General features: G+C 38.4%; 2 protein-coding genes across 7 annotated transcripts in view; one reads left to right on the forward strand and one right to left on the reverse strand.

Moving 5' to 3' along the window:
* The window catches only part of LOC118409424 (histone-lysine N-methyltransferase ASH1L-like), a 46,200-nt gene extending 35,289 nt beyond the window's left edge, over positions 1–10,911 (reverse strand). For all 6 annotated transcript variants that reach the window (XM_035810444.1, XM_035810446.1, XM_035810443.1 and 3 more), the window contains exons 1-2: positions 10,747–10,911; positions 9,870–10,383 (exon numbers count right to left, since the gene is read on the reverse strand). In XM_035810444.1, coding sequence (XP_035666337.1) covers positions 9,870–10,292 — 423 coding nt within the window. In that variant the 5' untranslated portion in view covers positions 10,293–10,383; positions 10,747–10,911. The remainder of the gene's footprint in view (positions 1–9,869; positions 10,384–10,746) is intronic.
* A 32-nt stretch (positions 10,912–10,943) lies between these two features.
* Positions 10,944–25,053, forward strand: part of LOC118409428 (28S ribosomal protein S29, mitochondrial-like) — a gene marked incomplete in the record, with an annotated part of 18,188 nt that continues 4,078 nt past the window's right edge. The window contains 7 exon segments of the mRNA XM_035810454.1: positions 10,944–11,110; positions 12,945–12,985; positions 19,485–19,637; positions 19,907–20,014; positions 23,765–23,873; positions 24,186–24,278; positions 24,847–24,977. Of these exon segments, the coding sequence (XP_035666347.1) occupies positions 11,035–11,110; positions 12,945–12,985; positions 19,485–19,637; positions 19,907–20,014; positions 23,765–23,873; positions 24,186–24,278; positions 24,847–24,977 (711 nt within the window).

The raw sequence follows: 25,053 nt of genomic DNA on the forward strand, positions 1-25,053 counted from the left end.
CCCCCGGTTGCTGACCATCTAGGTCAAGGTTGGCTAAGGCGAGTTGGCATACTTAATGTGGACACCATACATACTTCGTACAATACACAGACCTCTCCACTTGGTAACATAACCCCGACAGCAACACAATACTGGAAATCCTCCATAATGTAAACATGGCCGCAGTGGGAAGACGGAAACTCCCCTCAAATATAATGGGGTCAATGCCAGTCAATCTGAGAAACAGCTCTGCTGTGTAAGAGCACACCACCCATGTAAAGGTCAAACAATACCTGTTCTTCTCCTGTCAAAAGCCATCAGCAAACATGAAGAGACGCAAACAGATATGTTCAGGCAATTGTTTCCCGACTGGCTAGCCCTTTGGCGATGCCATTTCAATAGCGAGACACAGGACGGGGTTGAAATGAAAGGATGTTTGTTCATGAAGCCTGGGGCGATGTCACAATAACAGACAATCACATAATCCTATCTGAATCTCGTCTCTGCCAGACTCCTTAGGTTGCTGAAAAGTAGCACAGATAGGCCAAATATAACTTATAAGGAGAATAATGTGCCAGAGGGGTTAGCTGGCCACACTGGCAACGGTTACCCCTTGTTGTTTGGCCAATTTTTACCAAGGGGTCTTGTAGAGACTACACTCAAATAACAAGGTTTTATCAATAAAACGCTATTTGACTGAACAATGTTTGTGACCTAAATTCAGTTTGAGGAGCAAGAATCAACAGACTAACATGCACCTGGAGCTTTAAGATTATATCTAAAACTTTCAAAAATATCTCCGAGCCAAATCAGAAACTGTGCTTTACTAATTGATAACACTCATTCATGATCTTAGATTTTCCCTGTGGTATCCATTCCTATCAATTCAATAGAAACTGCTGACACCACCTTTCCTGAAGAGGCTGTAACTGCTGAGCGAGCAAAGATATTGATATTGACAGATTGGTTTACCAACTTGATATACAAGAACAAATCTTGAATTTTGTTGTCTTTTAGATCATACTTTTGAATCTTGTATCGTATCCCAATTACGAAGGATTATCATTATGCAAATTGAATTTTGGTCACTGCACAGCCACTCAGTGATCACTGTCAAGTGGTTCGGACACTAAGTGATGCAGAACTACATAAATTGTTCAAGCATATCAAAACTATAGGGTTCATCATAGTAATGCAACTGGCCGTGGTAGTTTTAGGATTGTAATTCTAAAAATAAAGTTAACAACACGAATTCAGATATGTTACATGATATCACTGGGTAATAAAATTCAATTACAGAAAACATTATAATCAATCAGCTTTACACATGAATCAATTGATCCTGATGAATGCAAAATAAAATCAAATAGTGGAAACTAGTTGTAGTATATGCCATGCATAATAATCCGCATAACACTAAGGGTCCACATCCTTCCAATATATAAATACTCTCCACTACCATAGAACAAGCACTGTGAATACTAAAACACTCCAACCACTGCAGTTACGCAAGGTACTGCTGTGAATGCTAACACACCTGGCAGCTTGATAGGTTCCCAACACCCCACAGGCTTAACCCCCTCCAGCCTGCTCCAATTCCTGGGCCCCATTAGCCTCCCTCCCCTGCCATGTACGATCAAGTGCCAACCAACCTGCGTAATACGGTGTGAATATCAACTGGGGCAGTATTGATTTAGGACTACGCTATCATTCAGTGCTCAAAACGCCATGAAGATTTCCCCGATATCGCCCTTTCCCCGAATGCAAGGGGATCATGTCGATACTTAGCAGCTCGTGGGAGACATATCCCGGTCAGACTGTGATGCATCAACTTTTGATGAATAAAGGATATTACCTGGATGTTATTACCCCGGCCCCAGCATGTCATCCACCCTGAAAATTGATGTATCATGAGTAAAGGTTGCACGGAACCCCCCCTGAGGCACCCCTTCAAAATCGATCAACGGACTAGAATGCTGTCAGCCAGCTTTTCGGGGCCACTTCCCCCTGATCACCTCTGATACGGAAAACAGCGAGTCAATTACGGCACCTATTGATATTTTCGTTACCCACTGCACGCACTAAATAATGTATAAACCGATCAGACATCACTTTCATGGGCATGGCGACAGTCAATATGTGTGTTTAGCTTGCAGGGCCTGCCTGGCCTGGCCCCCTCTTGATAGGATATGGGTAAATAGCAGAAGCGTGTTGTGGATGGCTAATTGGGGATCACTCCTATCACAGTGACCTCAAATTCACCTGTAAGGAATACACGATACACAAAACATAAAAAAGATCCTATTAGTATTAACCCTAAAGCCATGGCAAATCATTGAATGGTATTACAAAATTTAATCAGTCAAAGACACCATCACATTTTTGGTTTGAGACAACAGAATGGCTTTGGCAGGTAAACTCAGATTAATTTTGGCTGTTATTCTAAAACACGTCCAGTTCAGGCCCAGGTAAGTGAGGTAGAAAATCACCACTGAGATGGATAATATATTATTCATTCCTGAAGGCTGATGTTCTCATCATAAGGTAAACATCATAAATTATTCAACCGCATTATCAATTTACAGCAGACAAAAATATGCTTTCAGGGTCAAGAGGGTATCAAGCATTGATACAAAATAAATTGATACTTTTGATGCATAAAGGATGTGTCTGTGATACTTAGGACTTCCTTTGAAAGAATTCTTTTTATAACTATGTTTATGTTTGGACAGTAGGTTTACTGTTTTGGTTACATTCTGTACTCAGGGCTCGAAATACTGGGGTTTTGTGCACCCAGGTGCACCCAAAATTGGAGCTGTGCACCCAATTTTTTTCTGTAGGTGCACAGGGTGCACCCAAATATTTTGATAGGCTTATGTATGTTAAGATGTCAGTATACTAAGTAAACACCATATTCTTGACATCTGTGTGTTAGAAAGATAATAAAATGACTGTCATAGTACTTCCTATTTCTGAAGAGCTCCGTTCAAATTACTAATTATAAGTAGGTTTGCAATTATGTTATTCTACTTTATCTTATGTGGTGCACCCAAAAATATTTTGGTGCACCCAATTTTCTGGTTTGGGTGCACCTGTGCACCTATTCCAAAAAATAAATTTCGAGCCCTGGTACTTGATCAGGGCTCAAAATACTTTTTTCTGCATGGTGCAGGTAACATTGAAAATTACCTGCACCAGACAAATTTTACCTGCACTATGAATTTAGGAAATATGGATCATACTAAAATTGTTCAGGAACTATAGCTATTTTTTCTGTTATACTTTTAAATGGTAACAGTCAATGCAGCTAATAACAATCCAGATACACCTACATCATACTATTCATAGGACATTTATGTATAAAACCCAGTACATGGACCAGTGCAGGCTAGGTGCAGGTAGACAACAGAAATACCTGCACAGATCTAATTTTACCTGCACTAAGGTGCATATGCAGGTGGTATTTCGAGCCCTGTTGATGTTAGGCCAGCTTTGGTGCAATATTCAGAACCTTTTCTATAAAGCCAATAGTCAATGTAGGCCATACAGTGTTTGGAACAGCTACTGTATATCCATGTACAATGTGGCTATTACGTTTCACCCCACTTTTCACATTTTTCCTCTTGTACGATCATACCATACACAGTAGTAATCTCTCTCTCTGTATGGTATGGTACAAGAGGAAAAGTATAGTAGTAATACTAATAGTATGGGAGAAAAAACTAGCTCTCCCATTTTCAGCTAACCTTCAAAGTTTACAATAGAAACAGAGAGCTAGAAATCATCATCCTCTTCAGTCCTCCTTATTACGAGATGTAGCAAAGGAAGTTTCTTATGCAGAACTGCATGTCTTGAAAACGTAACAATTTGATGCCCAAACATGTTTTTTGAGATTCTACCGGATACGTTTTTATACCTACCAATCAATTACTCTGTTTGGGACAACCTACACCTACCTTCAATTCTTCATAATCCTCCCTTCTTTAGAAAATGGCACATCCCTTACCTGTAACTTCCCCATGAAATGCATGATGTAGAATGGTGTCTCCCCTTAAGAATGTTTGTGTCAGCAGCCCTCCTGTGGTTTATAGACACTGACCTTTTGTGGGGTCTACAAAGGAGGAAAACTGAGCCGATCCTGGCTACCTTCCAAGCAACCATAACAGCTCACCTTCATCCTTTACAGAGAAATTTTAGATGTCCTCGGGGATACTCTCAAAAATAGATCTAACTCCAGACAATATTTATTCATACTGCAGATAACTATCATCATCTTAAAGACATTCAAAGCCTATCACAGCTAAGCAGATCTATACAAAGTATATAAAAACAATGTAGCTGAAATTTTTCTTCAGCAAAACTTGTTGGGGACATTCATACTTTTTGGACAATATGTTGCTTATGATTTTGAAATTACAAAATGCAAAATGTATATATGTACAATTTTAGTATAGCGATTCGTTTCTATAGCCCTTGGGCCACACAGTTGTACAGGCATTATGCAGAAGCGAGTCCACTGGTTGATTGTAGACCTATAGCTGAAGAAAACGGGAAAATTTGGGAAGGAAACTGGAAAAGCTCAAACTGCACTATTGAGGTAAAACATTCTGCAGAGAAGCTCAGACTTTACTTTTGAGGTAAAACGTTCTGCAGAGAAGCTCAGACTGCACTTTTGAGGTAAAACGTTCTGCAGAGACAAGTCCTCAGTCAACGAGCAACATTTGCCATAACCTTTGTACATACAAATACAGGGCACCAGAGGGTGGCAGCCTAGTATTCCACCCATCATTTCAAATATCAGCAGTGGAGACTGATCCTAACCAAGCTGGGATCCCTGCCAACAAATGCAAATCCTTCTGAGCAATATGAGGAAGGACTTGGGCCAGTGTAAATGTATGTGTACCTCTTCCAAAACCAACCTACAGGAAGTCACCTTTGACCCAGAAAGTCTACATAGTCACTTGGGACACAATCAAAATTGTTACATCCTATCCAAACAATATCATGACATTTGTGTTTTCAACTATATATATTTACGATACGTAGGATACTAAAGGCATGTATAGAATTACACAAGACAATTCCCCTTTCAACAACTACAAGAACATCCAACCTTTTTCTTGACCCCGGAATGTTACTTCATATCTTTTCTGTTTTCAGAACAAGAATTATTACTATATTTTGCAGTAAGATTACTAAAACTGAAAAACAGGATGAAAGTCACAAGGTAACATCAGTAACAATAAGTTACATTTTTCTTTACCAAAATGGAAATATGTGGGTTGGGTTTAAAGAAAACATTTGAAAAATAATGTCCTTAATAATATAATATGGTATATACAAAACCATTGACAAGGACAGTAACCTGAAACTGGTGCAAAGCAAAGCCTGACCAAAACCAAAATAAAATCAGATCAGACTAAGTTACAGTAATCTGTTTATAAAGTCCTTGGATCATATTAAATTTCCATTATCAATCTCCAGTAATAATTGTTATATCATGGTCCCTATCCACTCTGTTCATATTATATGCTTCATTATGCCTGACCTAATTATTACTACAAGGTAGCTGTATAGCAGATATACAATAATGATAATCATATAACACAAAGCAATGGCAAATTTGTTACCTATTTCCTATAGAATTACAGGGAATTAGATTACTTCCAATGAGAGTTTTGTTGAATAATAACCAGTGTTAGAAATCAAAATTGCAAACTATAGTATTCTTTTTGTTCAATTTATACTAACAGCCTGCCTTCTGACAGATGTATATGTGTAATGATTTGTTTTTAAATGGTTAAGATTTTGCATAAACAGTATTAGTAGACTGCCTATATATGACCGAACCATACAAATAAACACAGTCTTTGATAAACATTATAAAAGGTAGTACAAAAAAAAGTCCTACACAAAAAGGCACTATTTCTTCACACTATGCTCTGAACTACTTCCTGCCCTGTCACAGACAAAAGTACTTGACCTCTCTGGTCACTGGCAAAGGGTTGTAACAACGCAAATGACCCCTTTCTTCTTCAGGATACCTTCAATGTTCTGGAAGCATTCCTTTCACTGGAGGTCACAGTGCTATTCAACTGCCACCCAATACAACAGTCCCCCTGCCCTCTCAAGTACAACCCCTACACTTATTCAGGAAGCATGTCACGTAAAAAGCGCCCAGCTACAAACACCGCCTCCAAACGTGGGGTCAAAGTCTAGCGTTCTGATTGGTTCCCTGGGCTGTAAGGCAAGACAGGCTCTTTTACAAGGTGGATAAATCAGGCAGGGCCTGGGGTCACATGTCAGTACCCAAGCAAAGTAAACCCTTGTGGTTTCCACATTCCCAGGCTATAGCTTCCCTTAAAACACACAAAAGCGCAACACAACATACAGTACTGAAGAACTGTGTAGGCTCCTAGGAATAAGAAAAGAAAAACATCCACCTCATTTACCCTTGAAAGTATGCCCTTGAAGTGAAAGGAAAGACTGCTGATCCTGTTTCTTGTTGTTTATCCCTGCACCCAATAATCAATAGGCTTGTGGTGGGACCTCTAGTGAAAAACAAGCTTGGCTCCCAATGGGGGTCAAAGGTGCCCCATGGCATGGCAAACAGGAACAACTAGAGGCATTATCCTGAGCTAATTTCCCACCAATTGTGGAAGCATTGAGATAGAAAAAAAACATTTCTAAAATGTCAACAATTTTCTTTTTCAGAAGGCAAAATAATACTGGGTCTTTCTTGGACATGTGTGCATCTTTGAGCCTAAGTACTGGTGATGGTATAGAACACGTTTTTCTTGTTAAAGTTGTTTACAAGATTTCGTCACTTCACATTTAAATACAAGAAAATAAGACAGGGCAGGTATGTAGTAGTGGCAAACCAAAGCTGATACACTCCTCTCTCCAAGCAAAACAATGCAATCCTCCAGTGCAAGCAAAACAAATTCAAAGCAACATGAAGTCAAGAACATCTCGAATTCAACAAAACCCAATCTGTTTGGCTTTGAAATCAATTTTACTTTTTATTGATTGAACAGGTTTTTGTGTCAAGTACAGCTCAAAAGAAAAGCTCATAATTTGAAAAACATCATGGATCCTTACATTTGAAAAAAGGATATTTTGTTAAAGAGACTACAATAATTTCTACTTTTTGCTTCTTGTATCCAACAACTGATGATGTATTCGTTTATTCGTTCGTTTATTCAGAAAAGAATCAGCATCGCAGTATCCAACAACTGATTGTTCAAAACCCATATACAATTTGTTACAAACCTCATATTTCAGGATATCCTCATACAGTTGTACAATACTATTCAGTGGCCAGCTTTATTTGTTTAGCACACCTTGTGTTAGCACAGCTTTCCAGAAAAACAACATTTGACCCCATTCCCACAGCCACTCCCCCCTTTTATCACAAACTTCAGTATGTTTGAGTTTTAGACAATCAACCAACAAAATTAGCTGTAAGAAAACTAGAATCCAAGGTAAAAACTACGGAAAGATTATTAACCACAAGGAAACCACAATGTATTGGTATACAAAAGTTATAATACATTCTTAATTCTCATTATAAAAACAGGACAGTGCAATGCAGTTAAAGTAAGTTACAATTTTAAAGTACATTGGTATAGTATACTGTGCATGGTACTAAATAATCCTCTTGGGCTATTTACTGTTTGGGCAATATTTCCGTATCTTTTGCATTGAAAAGTAGTTGGTAAAGATAACTCATTAATCAGGAAAAAAAACAATAACCTTCCATATAATTTACTGATTCCTAGCATTCAAATAAAACTATAGGTCAAAAATTGTGTAAAGAATCTATTTACAACATGAATAAAACGAGACCTGATATGTCAAAGTAAAGCGACTGATTTCTTTGGTAACATTTACGGATATCATTACATTCAATGCTTATCTATAGTCTCTGATCCAATCTTCATTTGGTCCTCAATAGCTGAACTCAATTTCAATGGTCTGAATATTCAAAGCCATATGAATAAAGTAAACATACACTGGTATCTCATTTCAGTTTGGTACCAAAAAAGGCACAACCCTTGGCATGCCAACTAGAATGCCATTACTCTAAATGGTATACAAAAGATTACAACCTTGTTTTGAATTAAGTAGTTAGCACTATGGGTTCATTGATGAATTGGGTTTGCATTGATCAATATTTATGCAAAAATATATTGTTAAACTCAACAATTTCATAAAATTCTTTTGAAAGAGCCGCATGAACTGTAGTTCTTGTAAACCTTTGTCAATCCTTGGCCTTCTCTGAACTCTGAAAGGCAGCGATCTCTGAACTCTGAAAGGCAGCGAAAGTTGCTGCAGGGTCACTTCTAATGTACATGTTGATGTATGCACATATGGATCTGGTCTTACATCATATATTCTTAGTATCTACTAGTTATTGCTGATAGTTACCGTGACAGGCTGACAAAAGATATACATGTGACGTATATTTCTTTCATTAATTGCTTTGTACCAATTCAATGTAGCAAACATACATGGACAGCTATAGTTACTGATCACTAATATTACAAAAATATCTCACAAATTTTCAACTTGAAGTATTTCTTTAATGGCATTTTTGTAATGTAATTTTCATCTGATTCTACAGATACTATGGGTAAAATTGTTAAAACCCTAGGGAGGACAATTCTGGAAGTTACAAACAAATGCTATCGAAATCCCCAAACATCTTTGTCTGCAACAATTGTTACAAACACTGACCACCAGTCGCGAAACCCCCCTTCAAGCCAACCACACAATTTGTTCACCTATTGTTGTCCACTCCACTTCACTGGGCCATTTCAACCACTGCATCAGGAGGAAAACAAATGACTCATAGGAGGACCATCCAATACTCTCACCAGGAAACCGCACAGGGGGACTGTTACAATAGGATTTGAGGTTCCCTTGTGTACTTTATAAGAACTAACAACAACATGGACCTAGAGTGACAATGAGTAAATATTAGCCTAACAAAGGTGAAGCCATCTAGACACAACAGCCCATACTAGCAACAGTGAATGAATGTGCTTGAGGCAAGGTCTAGTAAGTAATTGAGGAGACAAAGGCAGAGGCCCAACATTTGATTGTGTGACATCTACATGTAATTGAGGTGCATCACATGGGATCATGTATGCCAAAAGAAGAAAGAAGGTCAAAAGGTTTCATCCTAAAATAAACATGTGGAGAGTCAGTGTCACCAAGTGTACACACCATTTATGGTCCACCTGATAAAGCCATCATGTGATTATGCACTGAAAATTTATTTGCTAATAATAAACCTAATATCTTTCTGGCAAGGCGATGTACTTATATATGGCTATATAGTTCTGAATGGTTAACACGAAATCTACATGATCTAATTCAGTACTACAATAGGTCAGGCTGTACAATTTCAGTAATGCTATTGTCACCAATAAATATAGAGGACAAATGTATTAAAATTTAAACTTTCTCATAATAGCACATAATTCAACTGTAGAATTTTAATCCGTCTTCTTGCCTGACAAAGTATTACTGAATCTTGGCAAAGTTTGCAACCATGCCTAAGAGTACTATAGTATGGATACTTTATTTTCTATCACTGAGTATCAGCATTTGAAGCTTTTCAGTGTAAATTTCCATCGTGCTGGTAATATTTATACAAATTTTCAGGAGAAAATTGGCCGGCTTTGACGTCAGTTGGTTTGGATAGTGAGCAAACATGGCGATGTATGACGCAAGACGCCGTTACAGTCCCACAGACTGCATGGTGGACCCATGCCAACTAGGGTTTGCTGTGTGCGTCGGTAGCATTGATCATAACTTCTGCCACACTACATAACTGATATGACCTATTGTTCAGATTTGTAAGAATTATTAAGTTAACGTACCTGCTTACGACTGGCAGGATCCTGTTTCTCGGGCGTTTTATCCGCATCCGACGGCGGTTGTTCATGGCATGCAGCCTTCTTGTTGGAGTGAGCAGGTTTGATAGTGATTTTTATGGAGGGGCGGCACACGTAATTTTCCAGATTCTTGGGCGGTTTTGTCACACGTTTGGTCTGCAGTTTCAGTTTTAACTGCCCTTGCTCAAAATTTGTCTCCTTGATGGAGAATTCCCGCATTCCGTGCGGCTCGCCGCCATCGTTGTCGTGTTCGCTGCCATCAGTGCTGGAGGAGTTCAGGGATGAGGAGCTTGCATTGGATGATGTCTCACTGCCATTTTCCTCCTCCACGGGCAACTCGTGCGAGCATTCCTCCGCCGTTTCACCCACGTTGGCCGCCATGGGAAACAATGCCTCTCTCTGTTCCATCCCGCACTGATCGTATGACCTTCCCGGGAGGGTGAATACCTTCTCCTGCTCACTCCACAAAACTGCTCTTAATTCCCGCCATCAAAGGAACCTATCAACACAGAAGCACACACATCATTGTGGTGAAGAGAAAAGGTCCAGCCCCTAGCTATACCACACACACACACATATACACACAGACACGCTACATAAATATAACATCCAGTGTATGAGCATTCCCTTAATACCCTTAAGCGTGTGGAATAATACGTATGGAAGCAAATTACAGCAGTGAGGAACTCGAGTCTATGCTGGAGGGAAAAATAAAATTCACAGCACATTCGCAGATCAGGGTTCACTGGCTGCATGGCGGGCAAAAGAGGGTCTGCACACGGATCGTTCCATCCGTCCACATTCTAGTCACCTACGAATTTTTAACGAGAATCTAGTCACATTTAGAAAGCGCAGACGTCACCTGAAAGTTGCACACTCGCCGAAGATGCTGTACAAGTCGGTCAACAGGCCGAACAATGGCGCGAAAATGTCACATTACCGACCGAATGCAGACATAAAGACTGCGCCACAAGACAAAATGGCGGTCCGGCACTGCCCTGCCACTAGAAACCCGCGCCTCTAAATTTAGCCAAATGTCTCCATTTTACGCGAAGTTTACGGATGTATATAATTTCTGAACGTATCTACGGATAGTATAAATGTGTATGAAGTCAATTTTGGGAAAAATATTCAAACATTCGTAATAAATATGGAAATTTTACCCAGACTGCATCTCTTCAAAATGGCGGCGCCCATGAAGATATTTCGCGAGCTGAGTCGAAAGGGTAATTTCCTTATTTTTAAGTTTTATGAATTATAGTATGTACATTTTGGGGAGAATATGATGTTCAAATGTAGCGGTTGTTATTTGGTTTAAAACTGTAATATTCATAATGACCTCCATTCGTAATATTTTGAAGTTTTTGCTTCCGATGTCTGTGCCTCTAGCCCCAAAATAATTGAAAATTATCGTGTGGTGTACGCAGCGCACCCCTCATGCAGCTCCCTCATGGCCCCCCAAGCACACATTAGAACTTGGTGTTTTCTTTATGCAAACTCAATGCAGATCGTCCGGTGGCAAAGTCGTTATGTCGTCCTTGGTCGGCCAAAAAAGCAGGGAAGAAAGACCTGGTACGTGGTGCTCCACAGAACCGGGACCTTGGGAAACGACTTTGCCTTTCTACATCTGCTTGGCGATTATGTTGTTTATACAAATACAATGTACAGTGTTTTTAGGGGTGTTTTCATAAAACACCATTTACAATTGCATTTGCAAGTCTTTCATATTGAAATTACAGTTTCCTTCCATTCAAATCAAGTTCACAACTAGGTCGTAGGTGGGTTTTTTTTATCGTATCAATGGCATCAAGATTTAGGCACAATCTAGACACAGTTTATCCCGACATCTGCGGAGCTGACACCTTTTTTCTGTGTCTAAATGGGAATTATGTTGTCATAGTCCAGGTCCAGAGTAGTCGCCTGACAACTCAGTGGATGTCCGTGACAACTTCTGCCTGCGTATAGATGCGTCCAGACAGCAGGAGGGCTCATTAGCATATAACACAGGCTCTTTAGGCTACATAGCTGCATCAATTTGGATACTAGTACTGTTACTACTGTACTGTGGTACTACTCTTGTGCCACTCTGCTTCGCTCATTGTGTCAAGGACAAGTTGAGATTTGAGTTGCTCCCAAACGAACGCGGGACTCCTTGCATGATGCGAGATCAAGCAGCAGAGCGCATTGCCACCTCTGCCACAATGAGGGCGACAAAGAGGAAAGCAACATGACCGCCATTTTCTTCTCTTCAAAGTGTGAACTTCTGCACAGCTGTACTGCATAATCCAAATAAAGAAATTCTTGGAAATCGAAGGGTTTTGTCTTGTAAGCGGGCCCTCCTTGGGCAGTGCTGCTTCCTGTGATGTCATGGCAGGCTCATTATCCGACTTTAGTCACTTTACTAAGGCAAACATGGGATTCCAACTTGGCAACAAAGCCACTGCACCTGCCAGCCTGTACTTTACTTGTCTTGTAACACAATGAAGAGTTTTTGCACTACCCTACTGAATTTTTATTGGCAAGAGGGTGCTCATAAGTATGGAATCAAAGTGGTATTGAAGTCCCACAAACTGCTCAACAAAACCAAAAATTCAGAAAACACCTTAGCAACCAATTATTGGATTCCATGTAATAGGAACAAAGAAAGTTCACATCCCAACATATAGACATGTATTCATAGGATATTTTTGTCCTGCTGGGCTTAAAACATAGATCTGCATTGTATTTATGGAATAATTGAATAAGCTTGAATGCAGATAATTGATTTTGTATAGGTCTAAGTCTAATGAGCAATAAAACAGTGAGTCTGCCAGCCTCAAATATGTCAATGTGTCAAATATAAAGCTACACAAACTTTGACAGTGTAAGACACAGTGAAATGTTGTACATTAAAATCAGACATATGAATGATAGATCATGTTATAATTCAAGTGGGCAGCTGTTACCAGAATCATGACATATTTGAACAGTAGGAGTTTTTATATAATATATTCTGCATCTTTGTATGGGTTGTGGATCATTATCCGCGTACATAACAAAGTTATATATTTTGTCATGTAGGGTTTGATCCAAGACATGTCAACCATGGACCTATCACCAGGGTAAGTAATGTTTCTCCTTACACTGAAGAAGAAAAACAAAGAATTCATTTACTTTGTTGTATGACACAGTTTACATTGTACATTTTGTATTTCTAGTTCTATTTCTATACTCTACAGGGCAAAAGCTACTTAACTTGCCTTAAGCCCAGATGCATGGTATTAGTATGGCTGGGCGTGGTGCTGAAAACAAAACAGTGCAGTAAGAAAAGAACAAAGAATTGATTAGGTGATGGCTGCACTATACATTTGTATTTCACAATTTTTATGTTAACGTACTGCTTTCTATATTTAAAGAAAAAATAATCAAATTGGTAGACTTTTTTGTTATTACCATGAGGAGGTGTTGACAGTATATAAATTATAATGCTAAAAGTGAGGCAGGAGTCAAACAGGCTAGGTCAATCTCAATCTCATCCAAAGTCAATTTTGCTATACAAGGTAGATTTTATGAAGTGAAATGTATATCATAGAGGTACAATGTATATACCTAGTATAGTAGCAAGTGTAGGAAGACCATGTAAAACCTATCTTTACCAGCTATGCAAAGATGCTTGCTGTTCAATGGAAGATCTGACCAAGTTCAACGCTATGGAGGATAGGGATAGATGGAGGGAGAGAGTCATTTTCATCTGTGCAAGCAGCACGACCAGATGATGATGATAGACATATCATACATGAACTCAGTATATGGCGGATAAATTTTTTCACTGTGTAAGTGTAACTATGAGAACACAAACATTGAGATTGATAGGTACATTGTGGAAAAGAAAATATTATTAGTTATATTCTGTTCTGTTCTATTTTCCAGCAGTCAAGAACAATTTTCTCATACACAACAGAAATATTCACACCCTACAGACATTGTCTAAAAGAAGTTGGTATTTAAAATGGTTACTTCTTGTCTTCATGATTTGTATGTCCAGGCATTACCACCCAAACAACCATATACCACATCTAGTTTTTGGACTTAACCAATCTTTTGTCACTCTTAGTCTTACAATTCAAGTGTGAAACATCCTTTGCAAGGAATAACTTTGATTGTTTTTCCACTAATCCTGTCAATTCCAAAAATTCATATTTCTTTAAGTACTTTCTACACACATTATTCTGAATGAGCGCAATGGAGTAAGTAGAAATGTGTGGTTATAAAACATAGTAGCCTCATTTGTCATACTGTGCTGTATTCATTCATTCATTACTTTCAGGCCCCAAAAGATCACCAATCAAATTGTATGTAATCAATCATCCCAAACATTCCTCGGTGGTGATTAGGTTGCAATTACTTAGGCATATTAGTCAATCATTAATCAAGTCATTAATTGTATACTGGCTATTAGCTGGCAATCAAGAGACTGATTGATAAGGTAATTGATTATGATAAGATATGATGCATGGTGAAGGCTGTGCTGATTTGTTTCCCAATTGTGTTTGCCAGGAAGGTAACCACAAAGGCCAGATCCAGACAACATATGGTCCTCAACACCTTTTTCTGTGTCTAGATGGAAATTTTATTTTATTGGAAAACCTCCCCTGACAGGTGTGGAGTATTTGCCTGACAATAATTTTGCATAGCTTAGTAAGTCTTATATTAACTTGACAGGATGTGAAGTTTAGTTTATGATATTTTACAGTCAGAAGTATAATCTCATCTTGTGCTCTTCTGGCACACAACAAGAAGTATTGTGTACTGCCTGTGAGTCATACAGGCTTTACCTTGCCTATGAGTATGAGTCATACAAGCTTACTCAAATTCTTTTAACATGCAAAATTGGAAGTTATGTTCATTTTGAAGTACATGCAATATGACAAATTTTCTTGCAGCTGGTTGTTTCAAGCCACTCAGTATGAACTGGAATGAAATACTTCACCTATGTTTTAGCTTGGAAAGACTTGGGTGAAAACATGTCTAGTATTTGAGTATGCAATGCTAGGGGGGAAAATAGCTATCAAGCTACATATAATCCATAATACATGTACCATGCTGTTTAGAGAAATCCTTTAAAACTTAAAAATAAAACTTAAAAAGTCATCTTGGTCAACAAAAGTGGATAAGAACAATTGATCTCCATATACACATATGAGGTATAATAACCGTATATGATAAAAATCATGACTTTTTTTGTTTCTCTTAGAAATTTTTGTATGACTATAGAAAGTGAGAGTGAGTCAGTGAGAGAAAGACCTGGGTTATTTTGTTGTTCTATTGGTAGCTTCCCATCAGTTTAATTTCATTTGAGGATCAGACAGTTTCATCAAACTGAAATTTTAAAATTGTTTATCCTGTCTAGGTGTTGATATTGTTGAGTTGATAATTATCACTCGGGTGACCTACTTATACACCCCTTCATGATGATCCCTCCTGCACTAATCTATGGTTGGAGGGCAAAAGGTCAGGTGGGACATAATCTGTAAGATCAAATCTGTCAATAGTGTAATGATTGAGGCTGAATCAAGTCTATTTTTGGTTTCATGACTCATATTGTAGGATGCCTTGTCTTTTGTTATTGTTCGGTATAGAAAGAAGTGCAATTATCTAAGGCCCTTGAAATCTGATTATGGCATCTGGCAACTTAATTCCATCACATCACTCATACAGGAAAAAAGCACTATCCACTATCACAAATGTGTGACATAATTATGTGATTTTTAACACTATTATGTATGTACTGTAATGTACAATCGTCACATGCATCCAGTTATTTCTGCAATGCACATCGTGCTAAAACGAGTCAAAGGTACTACCAACTTGTTGTATCATTTATTAAAACAACGTCGTTGAGGGTCAACAGATAAAAAATGGTCCCCTCAAATGTATAAGTATAACAATATAACAGTATAACAAACTGTAAAACCAGTAGTATCAGGTTACCAAGTTTTTCACCTAGCAGTGTATGTGTGTATTGCAGATACAAGTGTAGTCAGATTCCCTTGGGCTTGGGTCCTAGTATCAAAACAGATATAGGGCTTTAGCTGAGTCTCAGTGTTTTAGCAACTTTTGCATTGTTGTATTACAGCTTCCTTGTAGTGCACGTTTTTAAACTCTTCATTTACTCTTCATGGAGAAACACAGAAAGGGCCACAAAAGACCTACAAAACAAGCCAGGTGACAAATCCGCTTGGAGATTACCCATATACTGGAAGTGCTGTCATCAGCTTTAATCATTTCCACCCCACTTGTTTGGGAGCCCATGTTATTGATTTTTGTTGCTAAATCTGTCATTTCAAACGTGCGGAATACATTTTCATAAGGCATGACAACAAGCACATTTCCATCACTTGACGGAAGGATTAGTCCTAAAGACAGCCCTGTATACCAGACAGCTAAACTGTGCCTTGAGATGGCCTAATGACAATTGGCATGCTCAGCAACAGATCTGTATCATCAGAAGAGTGATTGATGATAAGGTTGACCTACTTCTCCCCTCCTGGGTGGTGTCATTTTTATGCAGCTGTGATAAATAATGAATCAATGAATGAAGTTTGCAGACACAATGAGCAACAAATCGGCCCTAGATTGGATCTCCCATTACTCATCCATATGATCAGGCCAGGTGCATACTATATATAACATTGCCTTTGCTTTTAAGGGTCTCAGAGGTCTCAAGTAACAAAAAAATGCTTATCATTTGCATATCATAGGTTTTTATTGTCTTGAAGAGATGGAGACATCATTTCATATGTCACATTGTACAAATACACAACAGTCTAATTTTTATGAATTTTTAAGATCTATCGTGATATGAAAAGATGAAGAAAAAAATTTCACTCATGAAATAATTTTTTTTCTCAATACTTTGGAAGGTACCTTGGAATGAGTCATTGACTAATATTGACCTCTTTCCCTGGCCTAACTACTGATTGATCGTCATTAGTTTCATGCTTACAGACAGTGGGTGTCATTAATGGTGGGTTGCATCATTTCCACAACACTTTCATATGGGAGTTAGGCTGATCCTGGTGGTTATAGTCGCTCCCCATCCATAATACTCGCTATCCGCATGGCATTTGAGTCGTGTCTGATGTCGTTACGTATTGAGTACCATTTTAAGGCTCAGGAGGTTGCCAACACAAATGTCTCAGGCAACATAATATCAGAGAGTTACTGCCAAGCTGTGGGCTATTGGCATATTTGAAAATGGCAGAGGTAACACTCTGCCTGCCTTGGATAGTGTGACCTCACAAGCTCATAACCATACTTGTAAGACCTGACCTGAAGTGTGCTTGTCCTTGGTGCTGAAAATACATTGCAAAGTTTTATCTAAAAGCCATATCAATGATATGTCAGCCAGTATAGCATTATACCCATTCCATTGAGTGAAGACATTCCTTTCTTACTACACATTTCAGCTTATTTCCCTTGCCATTACATCCACAAGTGTATATATTTCTTTCAATTTGAAATAAAAATGTCTTCAAAAATGATGTATGTTCTAGATATAACTGACACCTTTTTTTCTGAAGCATTGATAGTAAACAAGAAGATATTTTTGATACAGTCAAGACAGTAGTCAAGCCAGCCAGTGTACCTGATGATTGTACTGACAGCACTATGTCATAACCAAACAAATCCCTCCTGTCCATCATGATTACATCAGTATGTGATGACCAATCAAACCTGTATCATCAGTCACAAACATGAATGTTGAGTGAAAATCTACACCATCACCCATGGTTGTCAATTCAACAGGCCACACCAATTCAATTTGTTGCTTCTTAGATTCTTATGGGCATTTTGGAGTTGATTTTATTTTATTCATTTTTTTTTAATGAGAAAAGAAAAAGCAGCAAATCCAAGGACCAGGAAATTGGATTAGTGTGGCCTCTTCATTTTATATCAAGTTCCAAATCACTGTTCCCATGCCGAATCCCACCAATTCCCATGATTACCAAGTGATAACATGTATCATGTGGCCCAATCTGTGATCAGTGCAATGACCTCATATATCCAGATTTCCCTGTGACCTAGTTCTTGATGGATGGTGTAAGCTGTTGTTAATGTCAGCGTATATATTGACCTGGTTGAAGTGTCCGGATATAGCGGACAGTGTTCACTGTTATCACTTCTGCAAACATTCAATGAATTTCACCAAGGAGGCATTGATAGAGTGAAGTAGCTCTTCGTGGGAAGTTGTTGTATTCAAAAGATACAATTGTCTGCTGTTGTACACTTAACTGCTGCATGATTTAAGGCCTGGAATAATGCATGCTTCCAATTATAGTCCTGAAGAAAGTAGAGTTGGTTGGCAGGATTTGACAAATATTGTGAAATAAAGGAATTTTGTTTTAAATTCCACTACTCTGATGTCAGATTGAAGATTTTATGTGCCTTGCCAGATGTCAACAAAAAAAAAGGCTGCTATCAGTTGTTAGGGTTGGTTGGGTTACCTGAAACTAATGTATTACTATATCATGTGTGCCAGCAAGGATGCATCCTAATTAAGGTACTGATCCTAATTAACATGTCCTTGGACAAGTTCAGATCTGTTCTTGGGCTGTGCAAATTGTCAACCAAATGTGATGTGATTACAAGGAGGCATTTAGAATGTCAGAATTTAGATTTTTTAGTCACCTTTAATATCTGACTGTTATGATGACCTATTCCTATATATGTTAACTACCAACTGAAAATGTTTTACGTTCAAATCCCATGTTCTGTGTTATCCTTGTCAACAGGGCTAGCCTTTTGTTATTCATAGTCAAAGGAATAAAATAGAATAAATATTCTGAAGACTGAATGGTCTAATAAGAAGGAAACTGCTACAGAGAAGTGGTAACTTTTCACATGTACGAGGTTAGGTGTATTGGATCCATCCATTGTATTTATTAATCACCTACTGGCTATCACGCAACCACACTGTATCGTGTCTATCTGCAGATGCCATGGTAATTGATAATAACCTGAACTCTTATTTTAGACAGCCTACTGCTGATTTCCATATGAGGTTGGCTGTGATTGGCCTTTCTCATTAGGTGGTGACCTTCAGCTTTATTACTGGAAATAAGGTCACCTCTGGGGACCGTTCACTGATGCACGAAAGGATGACAGTAGATCTGTGTTATTGCAGTGATGATAACAAAGTATTACTGGTAGTCAGAACAAATGCATCCATGCAAATCCAATCTACACTGTCATGTTAGATAAAAGAAAACTTTCTTTTTAATATTGATGTGATCAAGGAGGTATGATTAAAGGCTGTAACCAGTCTTTATACCATGACACGTCATCAGGAACATTTCCAGGACATACCTGCAGTTGTAGTTGTAGTTGGTGTTAAAGAGAAAAGATACATGTATCTCTGATATAAAAGATTTAGACTTTCTTCTGATGACAGTTTTCAGTAGCATCAGTAGTATTGGGTGTACATGCAGCATCGTAGCTTATAGTAAAGGCCAGTCACTATAACTGAATTGTGTACTGCTTGAAAAGACTGACCCACAGCGAGCAGACCAGTGATAAGAAAGATGGTACAAATGTAGCTTCTCCCTTGATTTTCCTCAGAGTATGTTCTGCCAGCCCTGTGGGAAGCAGACTGTACACTACGCCAGAGCTTCCTCTGTGGCAGCATCGACTGAGCCGAGTGCTCAGACCAGAGAGCCTGTCCCACAACCCCCTCCAGTCAGGAGCATCTTCAGAACACCAGTCTCCAACCCTGTAGGTGGCTTGCTTGCCTTCAGAACTGCATTACGTATATTGGTTTCTTTCTTTGCTTGTTCATTGTGCCTGTGAATCACATGTAGCCCAGTAGTTAGTGAGGTCAATGTTTTTGGCTACAAGAAAGAGTTGCAGACCTTACAAGGAGTTGTTCCTTTTACTCATGTAACAAAAAGAGCTCAGTACATACTGTTCCTGTCCAATTGAAGATTAGACAGGTCACAAAGAATATCCCATTCTTCGTTACAAGTTTCTGTCTCTGAATCCAGGTGAACCACGGCCTAGAGCAGGAGGCACAGTTCTACACCATCCCACCTGATGAGTACAAGACTATGTTTCCTCAGGACCATGGCATGCCTTCCAGATTTAAGAAGCAGGTCAGTGCTATCTACCATGTCATTTGTTGTCATTTATTTTCATAAAACACTTGTCATAGATGAAAAAAATGCCAACCCATACTTCTGACAACCTTGAATAAAAATCTCAGTAGGTTTCTAATAAAAATGAACTCATTATACTCATTATTATTCACAACTGTGACCAGTCTTTGACAAACAAATGTTACATATTCAGCAGGTTTTTCATCTTCTGGCATTACTTGAAATATTATCAGTTATGACATTTTGTGGAAATTTATAATCCAACATCAGGAAAGGACCTCTTTCTATAAACCATGAGCATTGTACTCATTTTTCATATCAGTAGGTGCTGACAGTCATCTCGATGTACATCTGTGCCTATTTGCATTTCATAGGATCATAGCTCAGGTAGAAGCATTGTGTTAGTGTTTTATTGTTTTTTTATAAGTTTTTAAGTATTCTTTTTGTATCCTCTTTGAGCTATAGATATTTGATAGTGATCAGAGAGGATCAGAAGAAAATACTATAATTCACTGAAATTTAAATAAGGACACCAATACTGCAGCATACATATATACACAGAGATGAAGTCACGTAACACAATCTATGATGAATGCAGATTCCACAGAAAACCACTGGGTCAGAAATTGATGATAACCTGGCTTCAGGCTTTTTAAGACGTACAAATATATTTGTCTGTGGTGATAAAGTGGGATTACAGCTTTGTTAGGATTGTCGTGTAAGTGGATCTGCCCAAATCAAATCACGCCTATGAAGTGTGTTATTGCTGCAAGCCTGCACAGATGTACATGTAATAAATTGTGATGCTGGCTCTCTGAACTTGAGGGGGAATGGATTATTTTATACAGTTCATGTAAAGGAAATTGAGACATGTCATATTGAACATTGGGAAGCAATATCATGCTTTTTATTCAGTCTGTCATTTATTTTTGAAACTTGTATTTCCTCAATTTTGAATGTATTGTCTTTGTATAACATGAAACCTGTAAAATGATATCATTTTCCACTTTCTGCCATTTTACAGATGTCCTACAAACCGGCTTAATGTCATTTGAATCTCACATATCAAATCTCAACGATTACATTTAGGGAGGAGAAAAATAACCTGAAACGTGCCCTGCTGTTGTATTCAGCATTCCAACATGCATGGATGGACATTCCAATAAATTAACCATAAAGATTGGAATATGTTACTTGGCCAGGAAGCCAGGATTCCATAAATCTAATTTATGGAAACGTTGGCATGTGGAAAATGGGCCTAGAAACAGGGTAAGGTTGCAAATCCATGCATTTATCATCGCAGTCAAAAGCTGACACCTGTGATGATAATACAGCAACATGGAACAAGGAGCTACACACATGGAAAATATGTTTTCACAAAGGAAAAAGAGTACAAAAGATGAGTAAATACAGAATTATTACACACATAAATGATATTTGGGCCACAACAATTTAGCTTGATGGTCTTTGGATTTAAAGAAAATGTAATGCTTCACTGGGTAGAAGATGAAAAGAGAAAGTCTGTACCATGTTCATGCAGTATCATGAATTAGAATTTGAATACCAAATAGACTGTACTAAACTGCTTTCTCCTGACTCCTTATGAATTCCTGTGGCTAACTAGAGGGTCAGGCAAGCAAAATTCCTTTTTGCCAGCAGAACTGAGCATAACAAAATATGCAAAAGGAAACTGTAATTGATGGAATCACCCTGAAAGGGCAATGTCATGGAACTGGTGACCCGATAAACTGTACCCATGATGCAAACAGTGTGTAATCTGTCTAGATCATGCAGTCTTATTTCATGTTGGCTGACGGTGGGCCCACTCCTACTGTAGTTATCCAAGAACACTGAGCTTGAGGTATATTTTGCGTGAGATATTCCATTTAATGTCATCAGTAATTGTATTTCTTAGTACATGTATCTGTCTTTCACCTTTTTTGTTATTTTATGTTAAAGTTAAAAAGGTAAAGGTATTCTTGTAGCCTTTTTGAGGCTATAGGGACAGTAGATTGTTAATCAACTGTGTCTCAGGCACGGTATTGGAAGGTGGATACCAACTCTCTCCTTTAACACATTACCGTACATCCCCAACTGTAGTCAGGTACACATTCCTACCCAAGGGTGCAGTGAATAAAGTCATGTAAAGTGGCTTCCTCGAGGACACAACATCCAACCAGAAATGCCAGGAATCAAGCCCGTGACCTTTTGATCTAGCCAGGCCACTCAACTCCACATACATAGCTACATGTGTGACTCATCTCGTAGCTTTTACTTTCGTGAAGTCCTACCCTTTATTAATCAATTGAAAACACTCATCATCATCTCTATCCCTGCGTCCCATCATTGACCTGTGTGAATCACACACTAGCAGTATTGAATGTTTTTCAGACATACTGCACAGTGGGCCGATTAGTAGACTTTTCATCAGCTCATCTCAAATGTAGAGTGTTGTCAGACAGTATAATCATGTCTATTTGCCACAGTTTGTTTATATTACATTTTGGCCTTAGATGAAATATCCAGTATGTATTCCTACCAGTTATTCAAATTTAAAAAAAAAACTTTTGTTTCCTAGAAATTTCTAAGACAGCCACCCAGTGACTATATTGAATGAGTCAGTGTTTAGGCCTTGACATGTTTCTCTTTGATGCTTTAGAATCAGTTAACTGTCTGATATATTCTATACTGCCATTATGAAAAACCTAATGCCATAAAAATGTCATAACATGATCTTTCACCACATTAAATCCCTGCACCAGTTTATTGCATATTGCACATTTAAAATGCTATAAACAGAGCTATGACAGGTGTATTTATCTCAAGTGTATCATTGAGGCTCCCCATAAAAGAGCACTCAGTATTCAGTCATCCTTGCCCTGGAGGCAGGAGAGCAGCTCGCTGATGATGCATCAGACGTACCATGAACTCTGATATTCACGATAGAGAGGCGGCGCTCCTTCCCATTAACAACGAAATAGATCATATGGCAGTGATAAAGGGAAGACGACGTGTAGCTCAGGGATAGAATTATCATTTAGTGTGCACTCAAGGCTTCAACTGTCATGTTCGTATCACTGTGAATCTGTCATTTCAGGCCCTGGGAGTACAACTGTAAATAACATAAAGTTGATCGTATCCTAAATACCATTAACAGGAATGCGCATCAGTACAGCTGTCATTGTTATTGTGACTTTTGCCAAGGAGCTCCTTGCTTTTGCTATTAGACATTAAATGCTGGTTTAGGATCCATTCATATTATATCACCGGGATGGGAAATTCCTGTACATGTGAATGTGTTTCATCAACTTATTTGGCAAATGTCCTGGCTGGATAAGAAGAGTGCATTGTTTTTTCTTCATTAGTCTTGCAAAGGCATCCTTTGTAGAATATGAGAATTACATGAGGAAATGTTTTTGTACAGTTTGACTTGAGTTGCATTATACACCCATGTTGATAAACCATATCAATGCAGGTTTTGTAGTCATCATTTAAAGCTTTAACACAGCCTTCTCTTTTTTAAAACATTACATGACATTGTATCTTTTTATACATGTATCTTTGTAATTTTTACCACAATTCCTATATACGATGTAATATGGGACATCATATATGCACCAGGTATTACATTCATTGCTCTATACATGTAATGTTACATGTACACTTAACTACTCCATACAGATATACACAAATAAATGTATTTATTGTTGATTCTAAAAGTGAACTCATATCTTTCCAATGTTTCAGGTTGACACCTTCACAGAAGCCTGTATAATGGTCAGAAAACCCAGTCTGGAAGTGATGAGCTACTTACAACAGGCCAACTACTCCCACCCAGCTATTAGATATGTCTTTTGTATCCTTTCTTCAATGATATGAAGTTATTCTAGTCTAAATCTAAGACTAAGAGAACTGACAGAACTCTCAGATTTCTTAAATGTGTAGTTCATACTACAAATGGCAGGTGTCTCTTCTGCTCAGATTTCCATCGCTGAACATGTAGAAGTATTCTATTGAATACTCCGCAACTGAGTTACACATTTTACTGCAACATTGTGCAAACACGTATGTAGTGGTTATCATGTAGCTTTTTTGGCACAACCACAGGGGCGGACGTATTTCTTATTAAATCAAGTTCTGTGTCTGATCCTTAATATCAACACAACAGACGGTATACGGGGGACTGGAAAGACATTGTGCCTGTGCCATGTTCTACATTACTGCACCAAGCAGGGCTGGGTTGTGCTCTTCTTTCCTAAAGGTAAGTGCTTTTAAAACTATTTTTGGGGTACTTTTTAACAATGTTTCTATGGTAACCATGTTGCTAGGCAACAGGAAGCTGTTGCTCAAATTTTGAGAAATTTTACATTTGAATCACAACAAACTCACATACAACAGTGTTTTGATGAATTTTGGTGTCACCATTTAATCTAAAGATTGATTTGTCGTAGTGTTTGATGGGCAAGTCAAGAGGTGAGTGGGTCAGTAAAATCTTTGGTCATCTAGATTGTATTGCCAGCTAGGGCCACACAGAATTATTTTTCTCGGTTATCAGACACTGTAAAAGAAAAATTAAGGAAGAGGACAAAATGGAAACAGATAGCTGGAAGGAAAACTTGCAAAAGCCAAAAATCTCATTATATTCACTCCCAGAAACTGTTTGTACCAAGGAACAGACTTTCTCCTCATCCTCCTTTTCTCATGTTAATCTTCTAGTTCAGTATTTTGTAACCAACAAATCAAATTGGTGGCCAAGGTGATTTTCCCTTGAAGTGAGTAGTGCAGCAAGTCACAGTGCCAGTTTGACATAACATGACCTCTACTTCCAGTAAGTAACTGGGTTAAGAATGTAAAGGAGATCCAGCCGTCCTTCCACAACCCTGAGCGGTACGACCAGCCGCTGGAAGCTGTCGCCTGGCTCAAGACTTTCAAAGTCTCAGCTGCAGATTCCATCAAGGAAGTGAGTGAATCTCATCATTTACTGTGTTTTCACTTTCATTTATACTCAGAAGTTTGATAGCTGATGCCTCCGTGAA

The sequence above is a fragment of the Branchiostoma floridae genome, chromosome 2 (assembly GCF_000003815.2).
Source record: "Branchiostoma floridae strain S238N-H82 chromosome 2, Bfl_VNyyK, whole genome shotgun sequence".
Classification (NCBI taxonomy): domain Eukaryota; kingdom Metazoa; phylum Chordata; class Leptocardii; order Amphioxiformes; family Branchiostomatidae; genus Branchiostoma; species Branchiostoma floridae.